This window comes from Pongo abelii, chromosome 6 (genome assembly GCF_028885655.2).
Source record: "Pongo abelii isolate AG06213 chromosome 6, NHGRI_mPonAbe1-v2.0_pri, whole genome shotgun sequence".
Classification (NCBI taxonomy): domain Eukaryota; kingdom Metazoa; phylum Chordata; class Mammalia; order Primates; family Hominidae; genus Pongo; species Pongo abelii.
Window position 1 is genome coordinate 99,428,303 of NC_071991.2, and position 22,092 is coordinate 99,450,394.

Below are 22,092 nucleotides of genomic sequence, written 5' to 3' on the forward strand. Positions count from 1 at the left end.
CTTAATTTGCATCTAGTTAAAAGTGGATTATAAATTTGAGTGCAGAACTGCCTCTGAGCTACTATTCCGGGTACACAGCCTATGGGGTAGCCCTGCTCCACAAGGATCAGAACCTCTGCTGCTGCAGTTCACTGCCACTTCAATAAAAGTTGCTGTTTAACACCACAGCCCTCTCAAGGGCAAGCCTCAATTTGGGGGCTTGACTGTCCTGTATCATCAGGATACTAAGAAGCAATAAAAAAAGAATGGAACTACTGCCATGCATAATGCTATTAATGAACCTCACAGCTATAAAAGTGAGCAAAAGCAGCCAGACACAAAGAAAAACATACTGTATGACTCCATTTATATGATGTTCAAGAAGAGAAAAACTAACATATGATAAGCCAGTATAGTGGTTATCTTGGGTGGGAGCAATGACTGGGAAGGTCTCAAGGGAGACCTTAGGTTCCTGGAAGGAGATCCTGATCAGACTGAGAATATGGTGGGAGAAGAGATCAATCAATGAGATACATATTTAAAGGAGATATTTAACTCTCAAACTGACAAAGAGAATACAGATGATTGGGAGAACAATGACAAATTCAGTTATGGACATGTTGGTTATAGGCATACGTAAAAAACCTGATCTGTACACTTAATATTTGTGAGATTTACTCTATATGTTATACCTTAACAAAAAAAAATTAACAATATAAAGAAAATGGGACAGGATTAAATATCCAATAGGACAAAAAAAAGTCTGGAGTACCAGGCCTCATAATTAGGCAGCAATGGCCAATTTGGGGAGCAGGTGTCCCACATTAACCCACACATCCCATTGATGGGAGTTGTGTGGCTTGGTTTCCAAGCATCACTTAATCACTTTTTTTTTTTTTTCTTTTGAGACGTAGTTTCACTTGTTGCCCAGACTGGAGCGCAATGGTGTGATCTCGGCTCACTGCAACCTCCGCCTCCCAGGTTCAAGCAATTCTCCTGCCTCAGCCTCCTGAGTAGCTGGGATTACAGGCATGCACCACCACACCTGGCTAATTTTTGTATTTTTAGTAGAGATGGGGTTTCACCATGTTGGCCAAGCTGGTCTGGAACCCGTGACCTCAGGTGATCTGCTCACCTCGGCCTCCCAAAGTGCTGCGATTACAGGCATGAGCCACTGCGCCCAGCCCCAAGCATCACTTTGAACATTCATTCCAAGGAGTGAATTAACACAGTGTAGTTCCTGCCCTGTTAGGTCTTATTGCTTAATGTGATCATAATGTCAGTGGAGAACTCTAAATTTTTTTTCTTCTTAAAAAAAATAAAGGGATAGGTGTGCAGAACGTGCAGGTTTGTTCCACAGGTCTACGTGTGCCATGGTGGTTTGCTGCACCTATTGACCTGTCCTCTAATTTCCCTCCCCTCAGCCCCCAACCCCCCAACAGGCCCTGGTGTGTGCTGTTCCTCTGTGTCCACGTGTTCTCAATGGAACTCTACATTTTCTATGCAAACTATTTTATGCTGATTAGTCAAGTGATGTGGGAAGAGTTGAGAGGTTGGAGAAACCCCTGTGAGCTGGCTACTCAGGCAGTTCCCTGAAGGACATGAGATTTGAGCCAGGATCTCAAAGGTTAGGAACAGACCCAGGGGTTGCAAAGTACAGTCTATGCAAGCATTTTGTTTGGTTTTTTAGTATGAATGGCATAGCTTAAAAGCAATGGAGGCAATAGGACTAGGCAGATTGGTGGATAGCCATGATCTTACATCATGTATTTTGAATTTATGCCAGTTTCCTTAGACATCTGAAGTTACTCCTTCTAAATGTGGGAGAGTCCCTGCTGAGGGGAACAACATAAAGAGTAGATCCTGAGAATCTAAGTGAATGACTAGATTGTGAAAGTAGTTTGGGTATAAATTGCAGAGGCCTGTGAATGTCATACTGAACACATTCTTCAGGCAATATGAGATGAGAGCATGACACCCATGCATTGCAACTTGGCAGTGCTGGGACAACAGTGCAACTAGCATTAATAACAATGAATGATATAAACAGCTTCTGTGTTTTCCAATGTTATGCCAAGCAACTGGACCCTTGGAACTGGATTTCTGACTGCTTTTCTTCAGTTGTCATCTGCACTTTTGCCATTTTTGTAGATACAGTTTCCGTTTAAACAACTGAAGGAAGACAAAGTAGGTTAAAAGACAAAGACAACTGAAGGAAGATAAAGTAGGTTATACACAGTATGTTAAAAACTTGTGAGACCCATAAATTTTAGAGTAATCCTAAAAGAATTAGAAAATAAATTTACAGATGCCAATTAGGAACAGTATCTTAGTGGTGTTGTTATGGAAATAACGTTTTCTGAAGCCAATAATTCTGAATATTCCAAAAGTTTGCAATTTATCACTGCTTTGAGGAGGAGTTCTCAGGCAGTAAAATTGCTGATATTGATACTACTCAAAAGGGTAGGTAGCACAGTTCTTTGAAACTATTATTGAAAGCTCTTGGATATAATTATCAGAGGCCTGTTATACCCAGCAATTAATAACTATAAATTATGCATCCATGTATATTGAGACATTCTTGAAATATTTATTAATTGTTAGATTGAGGATCAATATGCATGAGAAGTTGTCCTAAGTTCTTTAATTTTGCAAAACAAACCTTAATCTTTGGCTTAGAAAACCTTGAAGATAATCTTTACTATGAGCATAACTTTTGCTACAAATAAACTCAAGTTGTTGTGATTTTTACTGTTATGGCTTCTTTATAAACTGGTCTTAAGGTCACTCTGTGAAGAGTGGCTATAAGCCAAGATAGCTGCTTTTAAGAAGAGCCCTGACGGGCGGGGCGTCAGGTTCCTGTGTGTCAGTCAGGTGAGACACAATGACAACAATGAGAAGGTGAAACCAAACTCATGAAACAGAAAAAATTTATTACTTACAGATCTGACAGCTTAGGGTGCTGATGGGGAGCGCGGATAAGTCTGGGGGTGGCAGGGAGCTCAGCAGTGGGTGGGGAGTGAGACAGCAGCTGTGGGAGCTCACCTTTATTAAGGTATATGGGTATTAATCCCTCCAGTCTTCTCACAGGAGTTGTGGATTGGCTGGTTTAAGGAAAACACGCCAGAAGGGGGAAACTTATTTATATGACTCTGGTGTTGACCATTAAGTTTTATCATGGTCAGGAGCTGTGGGGTGTTTTTGGTTTGGGATTAGCAGAATGAGAAACAAGTGGGTTATATCTCAACCACATGGGGAGGAGTTATTTTAACTAGTACAAAGATCGGGTATGATTGGGTTTCAAACAACTTATGTCAGAACTAAAAATGCATGAGCTTACAGCATAAGTGTATGTTGAGTCAATGTCTTTGGTAGCTACTATATCAAACAAATGTATGACACAAGTTTAGCCTTATTTTTGATTTGATTATTAAGGGTAGTGCTGGAGAAGTAGAAATTCTATTGCAAAGTTCGACATATGATGGATTTTGACAGAAATGTGAACTCTTCACTTAAAATATTAAGATTAGAGGAAGGAAATCATGGTTTTAAAAATACAAAGATAAGCATTTCTTTTTCTCCATACCTTTGCCAGCATCCGTTGTTTTTGACTTTTTAATAATAGTCATTCTGACTGGTGTGAGATAATATCTCATTGTGGTTTTGACTTGTATTTCTCTGATAATTAGTGATGCTGAGCATTTTTTCCTACTTTTGTTGGCCACATGTATGTCTTCTTTTGAGAAATGTCTGTTCATGTCCTTTGCCTATTTTTAAAATGGGGTTATTTGTTTTTTGCTTGTTGATTTGTCTAAGTTCCTTATAGATTCCGGATATCAGACCTTTGTCAGATGCATAGTTTGCAAATATTTTCTCCCATTCTGTAGATTGTCTGTTTACTCTGTTGATAGTTTCTTTTGCTGTGAAGAGGCTCTTTAGTTCAGCCACTGTGGAAAGCAGTTTGGAGATTTCTCAAATAAAAGCAGAGCTACCATTCAACTCAGCAATTCCATTACTGGGTATAAAATCAAAGGAAAATAGATCATTCTACCAAAAAGACACATGCACTCATACATTCATCACCACACTATTAATAACAAAGAGGTGGAATCAATCTAGTGGCCCATCAGTGGGGGATTGGATAAAGAAAGTGTGTTTTATATATACACCACAGAATACAATGCAACCATATAGGAGGATGAAATCATGTCCTTCACAGAGACATAGAAGGAGCTGGAGACCATAATCCTGAGTGAATTAATGCAGGAACAGAAAACCAGACACAGCATTTTCTCATTTATAAGTGGGAGCTATACACTGAGCACACATGGATAAAAACATGAGAACAAATAACAGACCCTGCAGACTACTAGAGAGTGGAGGGAGGAAGGGGAGTGTGGGTTGAAGAACTACCTACCGGGTACTATGCTTACCACCTGGATGCAATATGCCCATGTACCAAACCTGTACATGTATGCCCTGTATCTAAAATAAAAGTTAGATTTAAAAATATATAAAGATAGATGTAGAAATAGATTTAAATTTGTGTGGATATAAATATTCATGAATCTATTTCCTAGCTCTGTCCACTGAGAGGGGCTAGAAGCTATGACATTCTAGGAGCAATGACCATGCTCAGCATTAGTATCCTGGTTTCCAAATATCATTCTCCAGTAACAGTAACTAGGGATCCTCCAAGAAATGGCTGATTCTAGGGCTGGAGCAAAGAAAATACAAGATGAGCCCAGAACACATTCTTGTGCCAGAAAGTAAGGAAGTGCAGAAGAAATCACAGGAGCATATCAGAAGGACAAGTGAGCCTACCTGAAGGGTGTACACTGGCCAAATGTGGGACAATGATAGCATGAAGAGGAATGACAGTGAGAAACATAAGTCCACACGGATAAAAAGATGAATAAATAAGGAAAGAAGAGAAAGTTCTTCCTTATAGTAGAAAGCCACCTAATAAATATAGAAGAAATGATGGAATTAGAAAATCACCATTTGACAACCATCATAACAAGAGTTGATCTGGGTAAGTATCACCAATAAATCCCAAACTTGTAGGTGAAAATTTTAAGAGGAGTAAGACAACCACATAGTCTCAGAGTATCTCTTCTTGAGGTGCTTATTAATTTCTAACAGAAAAATAAATAGAAGGTAAATCTGGAAGTCACCACCTTAACCAAGTGATCAAGATGAACAAGTCTAGCAATGGGACAAGGCAACGTCATGTGTTCCTGGTAGAAGATACTTGAGAAGGATACAAGATTGCGTCTTTATATCTTTACCAAAAATACATAGCTTGAATCTAATAATGAGAAAATCGGAAAAATCCAAATTGAAAAAAATCACAAAATAACCAGCCTCTTCTCTTCAAAGTGTCAATATCACGAAAACTAAAGAAATCCTGAATTTCCTTTAGATTAAAGGAGACTAAAGAGATGACTACTTAATGCAATACATAATCTAGAATTTTCTTTTGCTATAAAGAACATTATTGGGACAACTGGCAAGACGCGAATAAGGTATGTAGATTAGAAAATGGTATTACATCAATGTTAATTTCCTGATATAATTGTACTGTGATTAAGAGAATGAATATATTTTTAGGAAACACCGTGATGCATTTAGGTATAAAGGGGCATCGTGTCTTCAGAGAGAGAATGAGAGAGGTTGAGAGAACAAGAAGATAGAAAGACAAGGATAAAGCAAATGTGGTAAGATGTTAGCATCTGAGAAATCCGGGTTAAAGATACATGCAAATTTTTTGCACTAATCTTGCAACTGTCCCATATATCTGAAATTATGTCAAAATAAAAGAAAAAGTCAAAACTGTAGAAAAAGTGAACAATTTAGCAATTTAGATCCTGTATACACATATATAACACTATTATTTTTAAAATTACTTTTTTATTGCATTCTGTTCCATTTTGGTTTTGCTTCTTGGTTTATAATAAACTCTGCTTTTGCTTTAAGACTTTTTAAACTTATTTTTTACTATGACTATCAAATTTCTTAGAATGTTTTATTCAGTTATATAAAGTTTATCATCTGAAATTCAAATGTCCTCTAAATCATTTTCTAGAGTATAGCGCTCAGGCATGACAAGGTAACAGTTGAATACATAGCCATTAGTTTAAAAAAAAAAAACTCTCTTCATATATGGGTATTTCCTAAATGTTCATCTTGCTTTTTAAAGTTCACATAATGAGAATATATAATTCATCATATTCCCCTTTTTGCTTGTTTGCTGACAGAAAACAGCAGATTTCAGTGCTCCATTGCAGTAACTATAGTTAGTTAGGTAAATATATATTCTTTCTATCATTATATGACAAGATATTTTAATTTTATGGAAGCAAATGTAGTATATGCAATAATAAAAGAAATCTTCTTTATTTCATGTACCAACCCATGAAATGTATGTAACTGACTGAATATATATGCAAATACTTATGCTACGAAAGTATCAGAACCTACACTACTGCACTGGTTCAGAATTACATGATAAATTTTTGGAAGAAAAGGCAGGGACCATTTTGTTTTAGTGTATCAAGTTGTAAATATCACCTACAGGATATATGTAATAAAGAATTTTGATAATGATATTGGCTTCATTTGAATTTTTAAGTACATGTTGAGTTCGGTTTTACTGTAGTAACATATAAAGAAAAATATACCTCATGCAGAAAAATGAAAGCTGGAGTTTCAGATAAATCAACAAACCGCTCATCTTGAATGTTAATTGTGGGCACTATGGCGTAAATGGGCTCTTGATCCTTTTCATCTTTCTCCTCTTCCTCTTCTTTTTCTGTGTCTGTGCTACTGTCTTCCATTTTTCACGATTCTAAAATAAAATTAATCCATATGTGGCTATTTAGGAGTGTCTTCACTTATAAAGTAAAATTAATGGAAAATAATAAAAATAAGCAAAAAACTGGAATAAGCTATTCTTCAATGAAACTACAAATCAGAAAAGTTAGCTATAATCTCATTATAAAAGACTGCTTTTTTGCAAAGATACTCTCTATTGTTGCATTCAAATCAATCATTCTTATTTTTAAAAGTATGCTACTGTTGCATTAATTGGAAAATAAACTATATATATGAATTATATATGTAAAATATATATGAATTATAATGAGAATGCAAGTCAGTATCATCCTAGACATTTACGAAACAAGAAGTCAGAAACCTCTCCAGCTATCCTATTATAGAGGTATCAGAAAGCACACTTTGCTTTCTGATACCGCTATAATCTATACATTGTACATATTTCTGTAGAAAAGTGCTTAAAACACTGTATTGTAATTTACTATTTTTCATATTGTCTACCTTATTGGACTTCTTAGAACAGAAACTATATTCTTATTTACCCATATACCTTCAACACCTAGCAAATAACATACTTAGAATGTGTGCTAAAAATAATTGCCAACGGGACAAACAAGTTCTGCTGTTCTTCTAATGTCCAAAGAATATTACAATTGCAAATAGTTTACCTGAATTTTCAGAAATAAAATGCTTAATACTAAATCAGTGCAGTAACAATAATTCATTCACTCCTTATTGGAAAGTTAATTTATTCAAAACCAAATTCCCACAGGAGCAAAACTGAGGTTCTACTGTAATTGCTGTGGGCAACTGCTAACACCAGCTTCGAACATTTTTTTCCTCAAATCATATTGGCAGGGTGACCTACATAATTTGCAGGATCCAGTACAAAAAAACAAATCTGGGATTCCTTGTCAAAATGTCAGAAAAATGTTCTCTGAAAGTTACTAATATATAAAAAGTTTTCCCTTTAAAAATATTTTATTACTTATAAAATATAATAGGGGTAATAGTAATATGTGAATAGCAACAAAAACTAAGTGAATAGCAATGAATCCTAAGAAAATATTTTTGATGTCACAATTTTATATAATAAAAAAACAATAATGTCATATCTTGATTGATCATAAGATTTTTCTGGCTCACTTTTCTGCAAATTAATTTACTAGATCATCAAAATTTATACTCATTGTAATTTCATTTTTAATTGATCAAACTGAAAGTGATGTGAGCTGCTCTTGGGAAATGCAAGATCATAAATAATTTTTGGCAATTTTTAATTTGAGAAGAATCTTCCTGCTCATGCATCTTTCACTGAAGCTTATAAGAATATTTATAGGCTGTGATAACATTTAAATAAATTTCTGATATATCATTTCAAAATATAACCTTTTGAGCTGATGATTCTCATAGGACAATTTTCTAAAAAGATTTAACTCTTCATAAAAATCAGCTTCCTCTGTGAATTTAATTTTAAATCTACATTTATTCAACACTCATTTTAATGTTTCCTCTGACAATTCCTGTAACTTCTGGAGGTTGTGCAATAATCCAAAAGTGGCTTTATATTTTGTATATACACAAGAATACTTGCTTATATGCATTCTATTGTTGTATGTTCAATTACAAAGAAAAAAAACTTAAAATGGTCTTTCTTGTTCATACTTCATTTATTCAAAGCTTCATAAGCTTTATTCAGGCTTAGAAAAGTATTATTTTCTGTCACATGCGATCACCTTTAATTTCTATTCCTAAACTTATGTATATTTGATTTGCAATATTATAGCAATTTTCAAAACTGGAGATTTTAAACTCTTTGAAGAATTCTAATAACTCCTTGACATGTTTTATTGCAATGTCTGTGTGTTTGCTTTTATTTTGTAATATTTTACTAAAAAAGTTTTCTGCATGAGTGCCAATAGTTTCTTTCCTTATTATATGTGCAGATACCACAGAGACAGGTGCTGGGGACCAGCCTCCCATGATAGGTTCCAGAACTGTCCCCATGCAGGCCTCTTCTTTCTCCTGAGGCCATCACTGATGTAGCTGTCCCTATTACTTTTGCTGTCATGTTGCTTCTGCTGCTATTACTGCCATTGCTTTTGCCAATCTGCACTCAAGTGCTGGCCTGGCTGCCTTGGGACTCTGTGATACCCCAAACTGCCCTGATGCATGCATTTGAGCACCAGGCCACAGGCCTACTTGATTGGCACCCACACCCTCTGCCACAGCCATCGATTCAGGCCTGTGCATGTGCACACTGCTGCCTGGCCTATCTGTGCTGCTCATGTGAATGTTCAATTGTTCCAACAGACTTTATTTACAAAACTCAAGCTCAAAAATAAAATTTTAAGTATTTAAAAATGGTAACAGCAGGGCATTAAACCAAGTGCAGGGCCCCTCTGAGAGCAGGTCCTTGTGTGACTGCATAGGTCATATATCTATGAGGCTGAAGCTGGCCTTGTATATTAGCCATCGATTTGGTCATGTATTCAAATAGATCCACAACAGTTTCTAAAAGGACTCTGTCTTAGTCAGCAAGGCCTCCGCTGGTCCAGTTTGGTGACATCGGGATGACTGCCCTTCTGGAGAGAGAGCGAGTAAAGTGCCTCCATTGCATAAGAGAATGCCAATATCATCATCAGCTCTTTTTGATCTCTGAAATCCATGAATCCTCACTGAATCAACAGAACATTACACTTACACTCTTCTCTTGCCAGAGAAGATAACTGCAATTGTCATGCTTTTAAGGTCTGAATCTTCTGCTGAATATGTATCATTTCTCATGTAAATCTTCCTGGATTGGCTGTTCCTTGATGACATTGAGCCTCACTCTATAACATGGAAAGCACGTTCCATCATAAGAAGCCAGAAGGCTTGGTAGGATCTGGTTCTTGAATGTATTAGTCAGGTGGTCACAGACATATCATTTATTCATTAAATTTACTCCTCTCTAAAATGGGGTAAAATTAGTAAAACAAAACAACAACTAATTTTTATGTTTCAAAAAGATGTGCAGATTAAATGTGATAATGCCTCTGGGATTTGAGCTTCACTCTATCTCTAATTTTCTGCCAGCTGTAAATTATACATGCACTTGTTTTCCTCTTCCTGCTGCTACAACAATACTTCAGAGGTGGTAACATATACTTCCATCAGGAGGCTCCAAATATCTGATTGTCTGTTGTTATGTGATGTTAATAGCCAGTGGTATCATTTGACTTCCCTTTCTTTAACACATGTTTGCTTTTTTCAATGCCCTAAAGTGTTTTTTTTTAAAATAACTATTATTATTATGGCATTACAATACTTTATATTTGCTAGGTAATCACAGTTTATTGCTTAAATCTTCAAGCAGCTAAAACTGGTTTGGCTATGTATTTAAATTTGTTTTGTGAATAAACTAAAATATGTACACTCAATCCTTTCATGGATATTAAATGTGAATGAATATCCCAGAAAAATATTTCCTTCAGAACATTAGGCTATATCTTATTTTTAACTTTTTTATTAAGAAGTTTTTCAAAGGCTGGGCATGGTGACTCACGTCTGTAATCTCAGCACTTTGGGAGACGGAGGCAGGTGGATTACCTGAGGTCAGGAGTTCAAGACCAGCCTGGCCAACATGGTGAAGCCCCATCTCTACTAAAAATACAAAAAAAATTAGCCAGGCATGGTGGCATGTGCCTGTAATTCCAGCTACTTGGGAGGCTGAGGCAGGAGAATCACTTGAACCCTGAGGGTGGAGGTTGCAGTGAGCCGAGATTGCGCCATCGTACTCCAGCCTGGGAGACGGAGCGAGACTCTGTCTCAAAAAAAACAACAAAAAAGAAAGAAAGAAAAAGTGTTTCAAATATAAACAAAAGTAGCAGATTAGTACAATGATTCCACAAGTACCCATTAACCAGCTTCAACAAATATCAATTCATGAGCAATTTTATCTATAACCCTTCCACTTCCCCTCTGAACTCTCTAGATTATTTTGAAGCAAAACCTAGACAATTAGACTTAAAAATATATCCTAAAGAACTTTATAGGAATATACAGAGATAGACCTCATCCCTTTTCATAGCTGCATAGCACTCCTTTGCATAGATGCACCATAGGTTACTCAATTTCCTATTTATAAACATATTGAATATTTCCAGTTTTCTGCTATTACAAAAGGGTTGCATAGTATAGTACATCTATTTATTTTAAAATAGGTATATATGTGTATTTTTTTTTTGAGACAGAGTCTCGCTCTGTCTCCCACGCTGGAGTGCAGTGGTGCGTTCTCTGCTCACTATAACCTCTGCCTCCCAGGTTCAAGTGATCCTCCTGCCTCAGCCTCCAGAGTAGCTGGGATTACAAGTGTGTGCCACCACACCCGGCTAATTTTTGTATTTTTTGTAGAGACAGGGTTTCACCATGTTGGCCATGCTGGTCTCAAACTCCTGACCACAGGTGATCCACCTGTCTTGGCCTCCCAAAGTGCTGGGATTACAGGCATGAGCCACCACTCCTGGCCTTGAAATCTTTATAATCAAGATGGTATTAACTTTGAAAACTTAGGTTCAGACAATTTCTCAGAGCACTGCACCTTTAAATACGATGCAGCTTACCTAGGCAACAAATGATAAGTACCATGCTGAATTTGTACAAATTCCTATGTTTGCTAAAGTTTTCAATCTCTATTATTCTGAAAACATTCTAAATATTTTAGAGCAAGTAAAGTATTTACACAGGGAAGCAACTAAAAGACACTACAACAGAGTTCTGATAGAGATCATCAGAAAAACTTTAACCTTTAGAATAAAAATACTTAGACACACATTTAACCAAGGACATGAAAGATCTGTACACTGGAAACAATAAAACTATGGTGAAAGAAATTAGACATAAATAAATGGAAAGGTATCCCATGTTATGGATTAGAAGAATTAATATTGTTAAAATGGTTTACTATTCAAAGCAATCTACAGGTTCAATGCAATCCCTATAAAATTCCAATGGCACTTTTTTCACAGGAATAGAAAAAAAATCCTAAAATTTATATGGAACCATAAAAGACCCCAAATAGCCAAACCAACCTTGAGCAAGAACAACAATGCTAGAAAAAAATCACATGTTCTGATTTCAAATTGCAGCACAAAGTTATAGTAATCAAAACAGTATGGTGCTGGCATTAAAAAAAAAAAAAAAAAAAAAAAAAGACCAATGGAACAAAATAGAGAGCCCAGAAATGAACCAATGCATATACAGTCAAGTAATTTTTGGCATGGATGTCAAGAATGCACAACATAGTTTCTTCAATACAGGGTGTTAGGGAAATTGGATAGCCACATGCCAAAGAATGAAATCAGGCCCTTGTTTCACATCACACACAAAAATTAACTCAAACTAGATTAAAGAATTAAACATGAGATCTGAAAGCATAAAACTCCTAGAAGAAAACATAGGAAAAGGGTCCTTGACATTGGTTTTAGTGATTATATTTTGGATATGACACCAAAAGCACAGGCAACAAAAGGAAAAATAAAGTGAGATGACATCCAACTAAAAAACTTCTGCACAGCAAAAGAAACAATCAACAAAATGAAAAGGCAACCTATGGAATGGGAGGAAATATTTGCAAACTATATATGTGACAAGGGGTTAACATCCAAAACATACAAGGAACTTATACAACTGAATAGCAACAACTCAAATAATCCCATTAAAAAATGGGTAATGGAGCTGAATAGACATTTTTCCAAAGAAAACATACAAATGGCCAACAAGTACATAAAAAGGTCATCAACATTACCAGTCACTGGGGAAATGCAAATCAAAACCACAATAAGATGTTGCCTCACACCTGTTAGGATGGCTATGATTGAAAAAACAAAAGATAATAATTGTTGATGAGAATGTGAAGAAAAAGGAACCCTTGTATGCTGTTAGTGGGAATGTAAGTTGGTAAACCATTATAGAAAACAGTATGAAGTTTCCTCAAAAAGTAAAAAATAAACCTTCCTTATTATCCAGCAATTCTTCTGGCTATATATCCAAATGAATCAAAATCAGGATCTCGAAGTGATATTGGCACTCCCACGTTCATTTCATCACTATTTACAAAAGTCAAGATAATGGAAACAACATAAATTTCCATGGACATATGAATGGACAAAGAAATTGTGATATATGTATACAATGGAACATTTTACAGCCATAGAAAAGGAAATTCTGCCATTTGCAACATCATGGATAGAAAATGAAATATTTAGGCAGACAGAGAAATACAAATACTATATGATCTCACCTATATATGGAACTTAAAGTAGTCAAACTCATAGAAGCAGAGTGGGATGGTGGTTGCCAGGGACTTGGGGTAGGAGAAACTCGGGAGTAATGGTTAAAGAGTACAAAATTTCAGCTATGCAAGATAAATAAGTTTTGAAGATCTACTAGACAGCATAGTGCCAGTAGCTAACAATACGCTATTGTATACTTAAAATTACTAAGAGATTAGATCTTATGATAAAGCAACAACAAAAATAATAATACAGGGGGTGGATAAAACTTTGGAAGGTGATAGATGTTTATGAGATTGATGATGGTTGATGGTTTCATGGGTGTATACTTATCCCCAAACTCATTCAGATGTACACATTAAATATGTACGGTATTTTATACATCAATCATACCTCAATAACGTGTTTTTTAAAAAAGGAAAAGACAGGAAGAATGAGTAGTGAAAGAAAATACAACAGAGGCAAATATAAAAAAAGTCTGTGTGAATTAAAACAAAAAAACACTAATTAATCTAATTAAATAGGCAGGAAAGGACTTAACCAGATAACAAAGTTTAATGGATAAAACAAATATCTGGCCGGGTGCGGTGGCTTACGCCTGTAATCCCAGTACTTTGTGGGGCAGAGTGTGGGCGGATCATGAGGTCAGAAGTTAGAGACCAGCCTGGCCAACATGGTGAAACCCCGTCTCTACTAAAAATACAAAAATTAGCCGGGCGTGGTGGTGGGCGCCTGTAATCCCAGCTACTCAGGAGGCTGAGGCAGGAGAATCATTTGAACCTGGAAGGCAGAGGTTGCAGTGAGCCGAGATAGTGCCACTGCACTCTAGCCTGGGCAACAGAGTGAAACTCTGTCTCAAAACAAAAAACAAAAAACAAACAAACAAACAAATATCCAAAGACAGTTAATATACGGGATTGCAAAGCCATTGTATTAATGGTTCCATATTGCAGGCAATATGATTGACAGCTGTAAATAAAATAATAGAATAAAGTATATTCTCAGGCTACGGTGATATAAACAGAGAATGTTTAATATAACACCTTAAATTCCTGGCATAGGAAGACCTACACAGCTATTAGGTATGGTAATTCTAGAGACTTATATCTCCAGAATGCCTAAATCAATTAAGTAAATATTCATTGAGTTTTCCTATAAAGAATTTACAAATATGCAAACAATGTATAATCTGAAGAGAAAGTAAGGCAGGGAAAGAACTAGTTCTCTGTCACATAAACTGAGGTAAAATAAGCCCAAATAAAAAGCAATGTTCTTAGGAGAGTAGATAGGGCTGAAAAAGCAACTGGTAGCCTGGAATTTGGGACTTGAACTCTAGGCATTGGGAGCCATGGCAGAGTTGTAAAGATATTGCTGACAATGAGAACAATGGCTTGGAAAAGGTGTGAATTTAGAGGCAAGGAAACAATCTGGAGGCTGGGACCCAGCCACTGTGCTATGGGTAGGAGATAGGTACTGTGGTGAGCAAGACCAGACAAGGTTCCTGACCTTAGGGGACCCAGAGACTGGCAGCAAGATAAGTTAATAAAAAAATCACAGACATAAAATTCTAAATGTTTTCACTGAAATTGGTGCTATGATAACTTGAACCACAGAAACCGGGTGGCCACACACTGCACACTTACAGGGAGCACCACTGGCATAGCAAGTTCTGCAGAGAAGCAGCCCCCACTGGAAGGAGGCAAGGCAGTACCATGAGATGCTGTAGGAGTCTGAAGAGAAGAGGATGTGGGCTTAAGGGGATTTTAAGAAAGCAGAGGACATGAATAAGCCAAAATAGGAAGCTTCACAAAGAATAATTAAGCAATAAACATTGCAGGGTACCCCTTGTTTTGTAATACACATCAGTAATTCCTCTTCTTCAAACGAAACATAGGTGATCATCATTTTTTTTTATTTTGAATTCTTAAGGAAACATTTCTAGATAGTTACAAGGAGCATGTGTAAAAACCAAATACTGCATGCTCCAGAGAATGGGGCAGGATACACAAACAACGTGACTTTTGGACAATAAAATGGCAATGCTTCAAGAAAGCTGTAGCAAAAAACCACACTGTCTTTCGATATTACTCATCATTAAACAAGCACAGGTTTTGCTCATTTTAGAAATAGCAGGGTGTAATGTAAAGTTCAACATGATTTATTTCTCTCCAAGTCCCACACAGAACCTGAGTGTTCTTTTTTTGTGACTTGGCTCTTCTGACTGCCCTGAAGATAAGATTGGGTGCTCCTTCCCCCAGCAGCCCATTGCTCTACAAGGTTAATTACAACATGTTTCTACAGGAACTCAGAGCTGACCCCTTGGAGGAAGGGAGAACTCTGGGACACTTCCATTTTTTTGTTTTGTTTTGTTTTAGTTTCCTAACATGTTAAAAAACATAGAAACTGCAAAACAGGGTTACAAAAATTGTGGTATAAAGTTGTATGACAAGTGCCTTCAATTCTGTCAGTGTATCTCTGATAATTATATGTATATTATCTTTTGGAGATAACATTAAAAGTCTATAAAATTTAAGGCTCATCCTACAGGGCCTCTGGTCCACTATATGACAGGCTCAGAATATTGGGCAGCCAATCTGACATGAGGCATACCTCAGATCCATTTAATGGACAACAACAACAAAATCAGATGGAACTAACTTAATAGTCCTAAAAGCCACAGATAAAATGATTGCAGTTATTCCTGCCTAGATTTTATATTCTATGTACAATTATACAATGCTCATTTTTACCATACAAAGACAATGTTAGACTTGAAACATCTTTTAAGATATAGATATATATTTTATTTTTTTATTTTTATTTTTGTGGGTACATAGTAGGTATATATATTTATGGAGATGCTTTTTTTAAAAAAGAAAGTAAAAATGTTGTTATTCAAAGACCCAAAAAATCAAATCACAACATTTTTTTTTTCCTAAAAGGAATGATAAAGAGGACTTTCGAAAAAAGAATCCTGAAAAGAAAAGAATCCTACAGGAAAAACAAAAAGAATCTTAAAGGAAAAATGAAAACTCTTGCAGTAAATATGTACAATAAAAATTGCCTCATAATTGAAGTGTTAAAGTAACAATGGGGTTTGAACTACCTTCAAATAAAACCACACAAACACACAAATAGCAAAACTCTGAAAGAAAGCTTCAAGTGCATATCTGGCCTTTAAAGTTAATGTTCAGACATGTTAAACAGTTACCTCTTAGATTATATGCATGTGTAATCCATGAGGAATCTGTTAATTGCAACATGATGGTGGAGAACCCAAGGCTCTATTACAGAATCAGCACACCTCCCAAGGATGGAAGGGTGCTGAGAGAGCTCTAGGCCTTCTCCTTCATTTCACCATCCCCTTGCTTTCCTTTGCCCACTCCTACCATATCCCAACCACAGACCCAAGAAAAGTTCCTCACTCTCTCTTTAAAGCATCTTATATATTTTTTCCCTTTTTTCTCAGAAACCTACATAATCAAAACAAGCTCTGTATTACTCATTTCTGAGTAGGTATAGCACGTGGGCTCATGATGGGGCAGCACCTTACATGAGGCAGAACTGCCATAGAAACAGGCATGATGCGTTTCCAACACACCCTCCTGGTTGCCCTTGTCAGCATGCAAGCACTCTTGTTCAGTGCACCTAATAATAATATTTATATAACCCTTCACAATTTAAACAAAACTTTCCCTTGTATTACTTCACTTTGTCCTAACAACCACATACCATAAGAATTATCTCCATTTTGTACAGGACAATCAGAGAGTATAAATGATGTGCCCAAGATCACACAGCAAGGATTGGCAGTATTTATTTAAACCCATGTCACCTGGCTCCAAATCCCTCACTCTTTCCTATTATACCATACAAGACTCTCTCTGTGGTCTTAGCAAAGCCCTTTCCTCTTGGCCTTCAATAGCCAAAAGCAGGATCAACAATACAGGCAGGCTGACACAATTTGACTTCTGTCACTGCAACAGTGTTAAGGCCAGGACTCTTTTAGAAAATGCAAGCCAACACAGTGTAAATCAGTTAGAGACAAATTATTGTTGAGCAGCAATTATCAGGCAGTCCATAAGGTGGCAAGGCTGAGCTGAGCAAAACAGTGGGCTATAGAACTTGTTGCTATAGTTACAAACAAAAGGACAACCTTCACATATACACAGTGTGGCGAGAAACACTGTTCTTATATCCGCAATAATTTACAGTCATTCTGCAAGTTTAGGCAGGCTTCAGAAATTCAAAAGGTGCCTGAAAGGCGCTATCAGTTCCCTTAATTAGTTTCCAAATAATTTAGCAGTGAGCAGAGCCTAAGAGTTCCAAATCCTGTAAGAGATTTGGAATGCCCAGGTAGGTCTAAAGCTGATAGTCTTCCAGAAGGTCTGTAAAGAAGAAATTCTGCCTGTTTGGGTGCAATCTAGAATCGTCACACTGGAGGCCACTCCTCTTGCTTGCTATGAAAATGTGCATGTTAGAAAAGTCCCACTGTGGAAGACAGTGTGGCGATTCCTCAAGGATCTAGAACTAGAAATACCATTTGACCCAGCCATCCCATTACTGGGTATATACTGAAAGGATTATAAATCATGCTGCTATAAAGACACATGCACACGTATGTTCATTGCGGCACTATTCACAATAGCAAAGACTTGGAATCAACCCAAATGTCCATCAATGATAGACTGGATTAAGAAAATGTGGCACATATACACCATGGAATACTATGCAGCCATAAAAAGGATGAGTTCATGTCCTTTTTAGGGACATGGATGAAGCTGGAAACCATCATTCTCAGCAAACTACCACAAGGACAAAAAACCAAACACCGCATGTTCTCACTCATAGGTGGGAATTGAACAATGAGAACACTTGGACACAGGAAGGAGAACATGACACACTGGGGGCAGTCATGGGGTGGGGGAGGGGGGCGGGACAACATTAGGAGATATACCTAACGTAAATGATGAGTTAATGGGTGCAGCACATCAACATGGCACATGTATACATATGTAACAAACCTGCACGTTGTGCACATGTACCCTAGAACTTAAAGTATAATTTAAAAAAAAAAAACTTGAATGCAATAAAATTCAGTTTTGTGAGTTTTGACAAATGTATAAAGTCAGATGTCCTCTTCCATAGTACTGCATAGAACAATTCCATTACCCTAAAAATTATCTTGTACAGCCCATTATAGTCAACCCCTCGGACCTCCCCCAACCCCTGGCAACTACTGACCTGTTCTCTGTTCCTATAATTTTGCCTTGTCCAGGATGTCATATAAATGGAATTATATCACATGTCAGCTTTTGGATATGGCTTCTTTCTCTTAGCATAATGCATTTAAGAGTCATCCTAGCTGTATGAATATCAACAGTTATCTTAATTTCCAAATGGTATTCTAGTTTATGATTGTACCACAATTTGTTTATCCATTCACCAACTGAAGAGCATCTTGGTTGTTTCCAGTTTTTAGTGATTTTTAGTAAGGCTCCATAAATATTCTCATATACATTTTTGTGTAAACTTGATTTTTCAATTCCCTTCCAAAGGTATCTATGAGTGAAAATGCTGGGTCATATGTCAAGTGTATGTTAAATTTTAAAAGTAACTGCCAAACTGTTTTCCAAAATGCCTGAAGCATTTTGCATTTCCACTAGCAATGAGTGAGGGTTCCTTTTGTAATACACCCTTGCCAGCATTTCATATTGTCATGTAAATGTATATGTGTATTTAATTCTAGCCATTTCAATAGCTATATCTTAAAGTGTTTCTCATTACACATTTAATTTTCATTTTCTTAATGATTGATATTATCTTTTAATACACTTCTTTGCCATCTGTACATTTGGGTTGGTGAAATATTTGTTCAGATGCTTTGCTAATTTTTAAAATTAAATTTTGTCTTTTATTGTTAAAAAAAAAGAGAGAAAGAAAAGTCCCACTGTCCTCCTTGCTGGAATTTTTAAAGGCGATACCAAAAAGCATGTGTATAACATTACAATACTAGTCTATATATCTTGCTAACCTGCTTTTTCATTTATCCTCTTCCTCTTTCTCACATCCTGGATAGTAGGAACTGTGGACCTAGATGGATCTGTTTGCTTAGCAAAGAACTCCATGAAATATGGACTATCACTGCTTCCCACCACTGATTTCTACTAGCCAGGTTCCTCCCTTCTTCCACCTCCTCCTCCTCCTTGCTCCTTCTTTTATCTAAAACTGAGACTAGTGGTTTTTACTTAGTCTACCAGGATGGCAGCATGGGGTAACGGAAAGAACTACTTTGAAGTTCATCAGTTTAGGCTTGAATCTCATTCCTTTCCTTCCTGGGTGACGTTGGGCAAAGTATGCAACCTCTTAGTAGCTGTTTCGTAAGCTGCAAGATGATTTCAGTGTTATTGTGAGGATTAAATTGGACAATGCATGTCTCCCCAGATCTCAGCATATTGGCCTCGATAAATGTCAGCTCCCTCCCACCAGTGCCTTGTTCTTTTTATTTCATACATAATGTACCTTACATTATTTTCACAAGGAACAAATAAAGAGAGGTCATCCTGGAGCCAGACCAAATATTTCAGTTATCTATAGGCTGGAAAAGATGATTTGGGTCCTTTTCGGCATGAATTTGTCCCAGAGCACTCCTTTAGGCTTTGGTGTAAGAGCCTTAAAAGACCTTATCTTCAGTTCTCACTGTGAGACATTTAAATCTGGGATAAGAAATGCTGTATAGGACATTGGCTATTGGATCAGGGGAAAGGAGCAACACCATTAAAGAAAAGACTTTTAAAAAATACAAGTCAACTCTAAGTCAGGCGAAGAACCACTTTAGATAATAAGTGAAGTAGGCAAAGTTCCCTCTCCCATGTCTACAAATTTCATAGCCTCCTCTTTTTGTTGCATAAGTATTTCCTGTCTCAGGCTTTCACTGGCCCTTGGCAGATTTCCACTTTAGTCTTTCTCTCTCCTCGGGCAGCATCCCTTACTCAATTTATTTTCTTCCTTTGAAGGTAACGGCTCTGACATTAATTATAGAATTAGAATAATATTTACCAAGCCAATTTTCCTACCTTTTCATTGGAAGAAGAAATTAAAAGTAAAAATAAATACATAAATCTCTCTGATTTGGAGAACAAAGAGAGTTGGTGAGAAAAACAAATTAGTGTAAGCCTCTGAGGTACCTCATCTACCCAAGACAAGTCTTAGGTAAGGAAATGGTGGAACCTGAACATTCAAGAATATCAAGGGGGTAATGTGCCTCCTTTCCCAGGTGGTACTTGGAAAAAGTGGCAAGGTTCCAGAGCCATCACCATCTTCATTACTTTATGTGATGAAGCATAGATGACTAGGCAGAGAGGGCCCAAGAGAAGTCACAGAGTGGCACGGGAGAGGTGCAGAGGTTGGCTGGGAGCACTACTCTACAAAAGTCCTTGAAACTGGGATGAAAGGACACTGCTCCAGAAAGCTTTGTGGACCAGACAACTGAGAGCCCGGGGGGGATGCAGAACTCTCAGAAGATGCCAGCATTGAGACCCACATCTGAGACCCAGGTGGATGCACATCTCAGGAGGAGCCTGCATGGTCAGACACCAACCGTCGGCCAGACAACCAGCCTGAAACCACGGTGCTATCTAATGACCCTGAATGCAGGCCTTATGTCCAGGAGGAGAGGAAAGGGAATCATGAATTAAGGGTTTTTTTTTTAATTTAAATCAGCTTTATTGAGGTATAATTCATATGCAATAAAACTCACAAGTTTAAGTGTACAATTTGATGAGATTTTACAAATGTTGACAGTTGTGTGATCACTACCACAAACGTTTCCCTCACTCTTAAAAACTTCTTTCCACCTGAGGCATTTTCTAAACACATAGATAAATAAATAAAGTTAAAAATTTCTTCATGCCCTTTTACAATCAGTGCCTCACCCTATCCCCTCCCATTCCTACCCCCCTCTCACTGGCACATGATAACCATCAGTAGTTTTGCCTTTTCTAGAATTTCATGTAAAGAGAATCTGTTGTGAACAGAATGTTTATGTCCCCCGCCCCAATATTCATATGTTAAAATTTAATCCCAACGTGATGGTAGTTGGAGATGGGACCTGTGGAAGGCCATGCGGGTGAGACCCTCTTGAATGCGGTTAATGCCTTTGTAACAAGAGGCCACAGAGCTATCTTGCTTTCTGCCATGTGAGGCTACAATGAGAAGTTGGCAGTCTGCGACCTGGAAGAGGGCCTGCACCTGAAGTTGACTATGTTGGCACCCTGATCTCTGACTTCCAGTCTCCAGAACTGTGAGAAATAACATTTATGTTGTTTAAAAGCCACACAGTCTACAGTACTTTTTCATAGAAGATCAAACTAAAACAGAATTATAGATGTGTCTGGCTTGTATCACCTAGTGTAAGGTTTTTGAGATTCATCCACATTGTTGTGGGTATCAGTATTTCACTCCTTTTATTGCTGAGTTCAATTCCATTGCATAAATAAACCACATTTTATTTGCCATTCACCAATTGATAGACATTTGATTTGTTTCCAGTTTGTTAGCTACTATGAATCAAGTTGCTATGAACATTTGAGTACAAGTCTTCATGTGACTACAAGTTTTCATTTCTCTTGGGTAATATCAAGAGTGGAATTTCTGGGTCATAATCTAAACATATATTTAATTTTATAGGAAACAGCCAAATTGGTTCCCAAAGTGGCTGTACCTTTTTATATTCCTACCAACAACATACTAGGGTTCCCGCTGCTCCACATCCTTGTTAACACATGGCATTATCAGTATCTCAAATTTTTGACATCCTAGTGAAATTGTATCTCAAGGTTTTAATTTGCATTTCCAAAATGGCATTATTATGTTGAATATCTTTTCATATGCTTTTTTGCCATTTATATATATTCTTAGGTAGAGTATCTGTTCAGATATTTTTATCCATTAAAAATAATTAGGTTGCCTTCCCATTATTAAGTTGTGAGAGTTCCTTGTA

The 22,092-nt window shown here is 36.9% G+C and overlaps 1 protein-coding gene across 7 annotated transcripts in view; it reads right to left on the minus strand.

Annotated features, from left to right (window-relative positions):
• The window catches only part of CCDC146 (coiled-coil domain containing 146), a 170,141-nt gene that overhangs the window by 119,963 nt on the left and 28,086 nt on the right, over window positions 1–22,092 (minus strand). For 4 of the 7 annotated variants that reach the window (XM_054559609.1, XM_054559605.1, XM_054559608.1 and 1 more), the window contains exon 2: window positions 6,663–6,829. The exons of 1 other annotated variant lie outside the window; for it this stretch is intronic. In XM_054559609.1, the coding sequence (XP_054415584.1) occupies window positions 6,663–6,818 (156 nt within the window). In that variant the 5' untranslated portion in view covers window positions 6,819–6,829. Of the gene's footprint in view, window positions 1–6,662; window positions 6,830–9,520; window positions 9,651–22,092 lie in introns of all 7 variants that reach the window. 2 more of the 7 variants (XM_054559606.1, XM_054559604.1) reach the window with 1 other exon arrangement.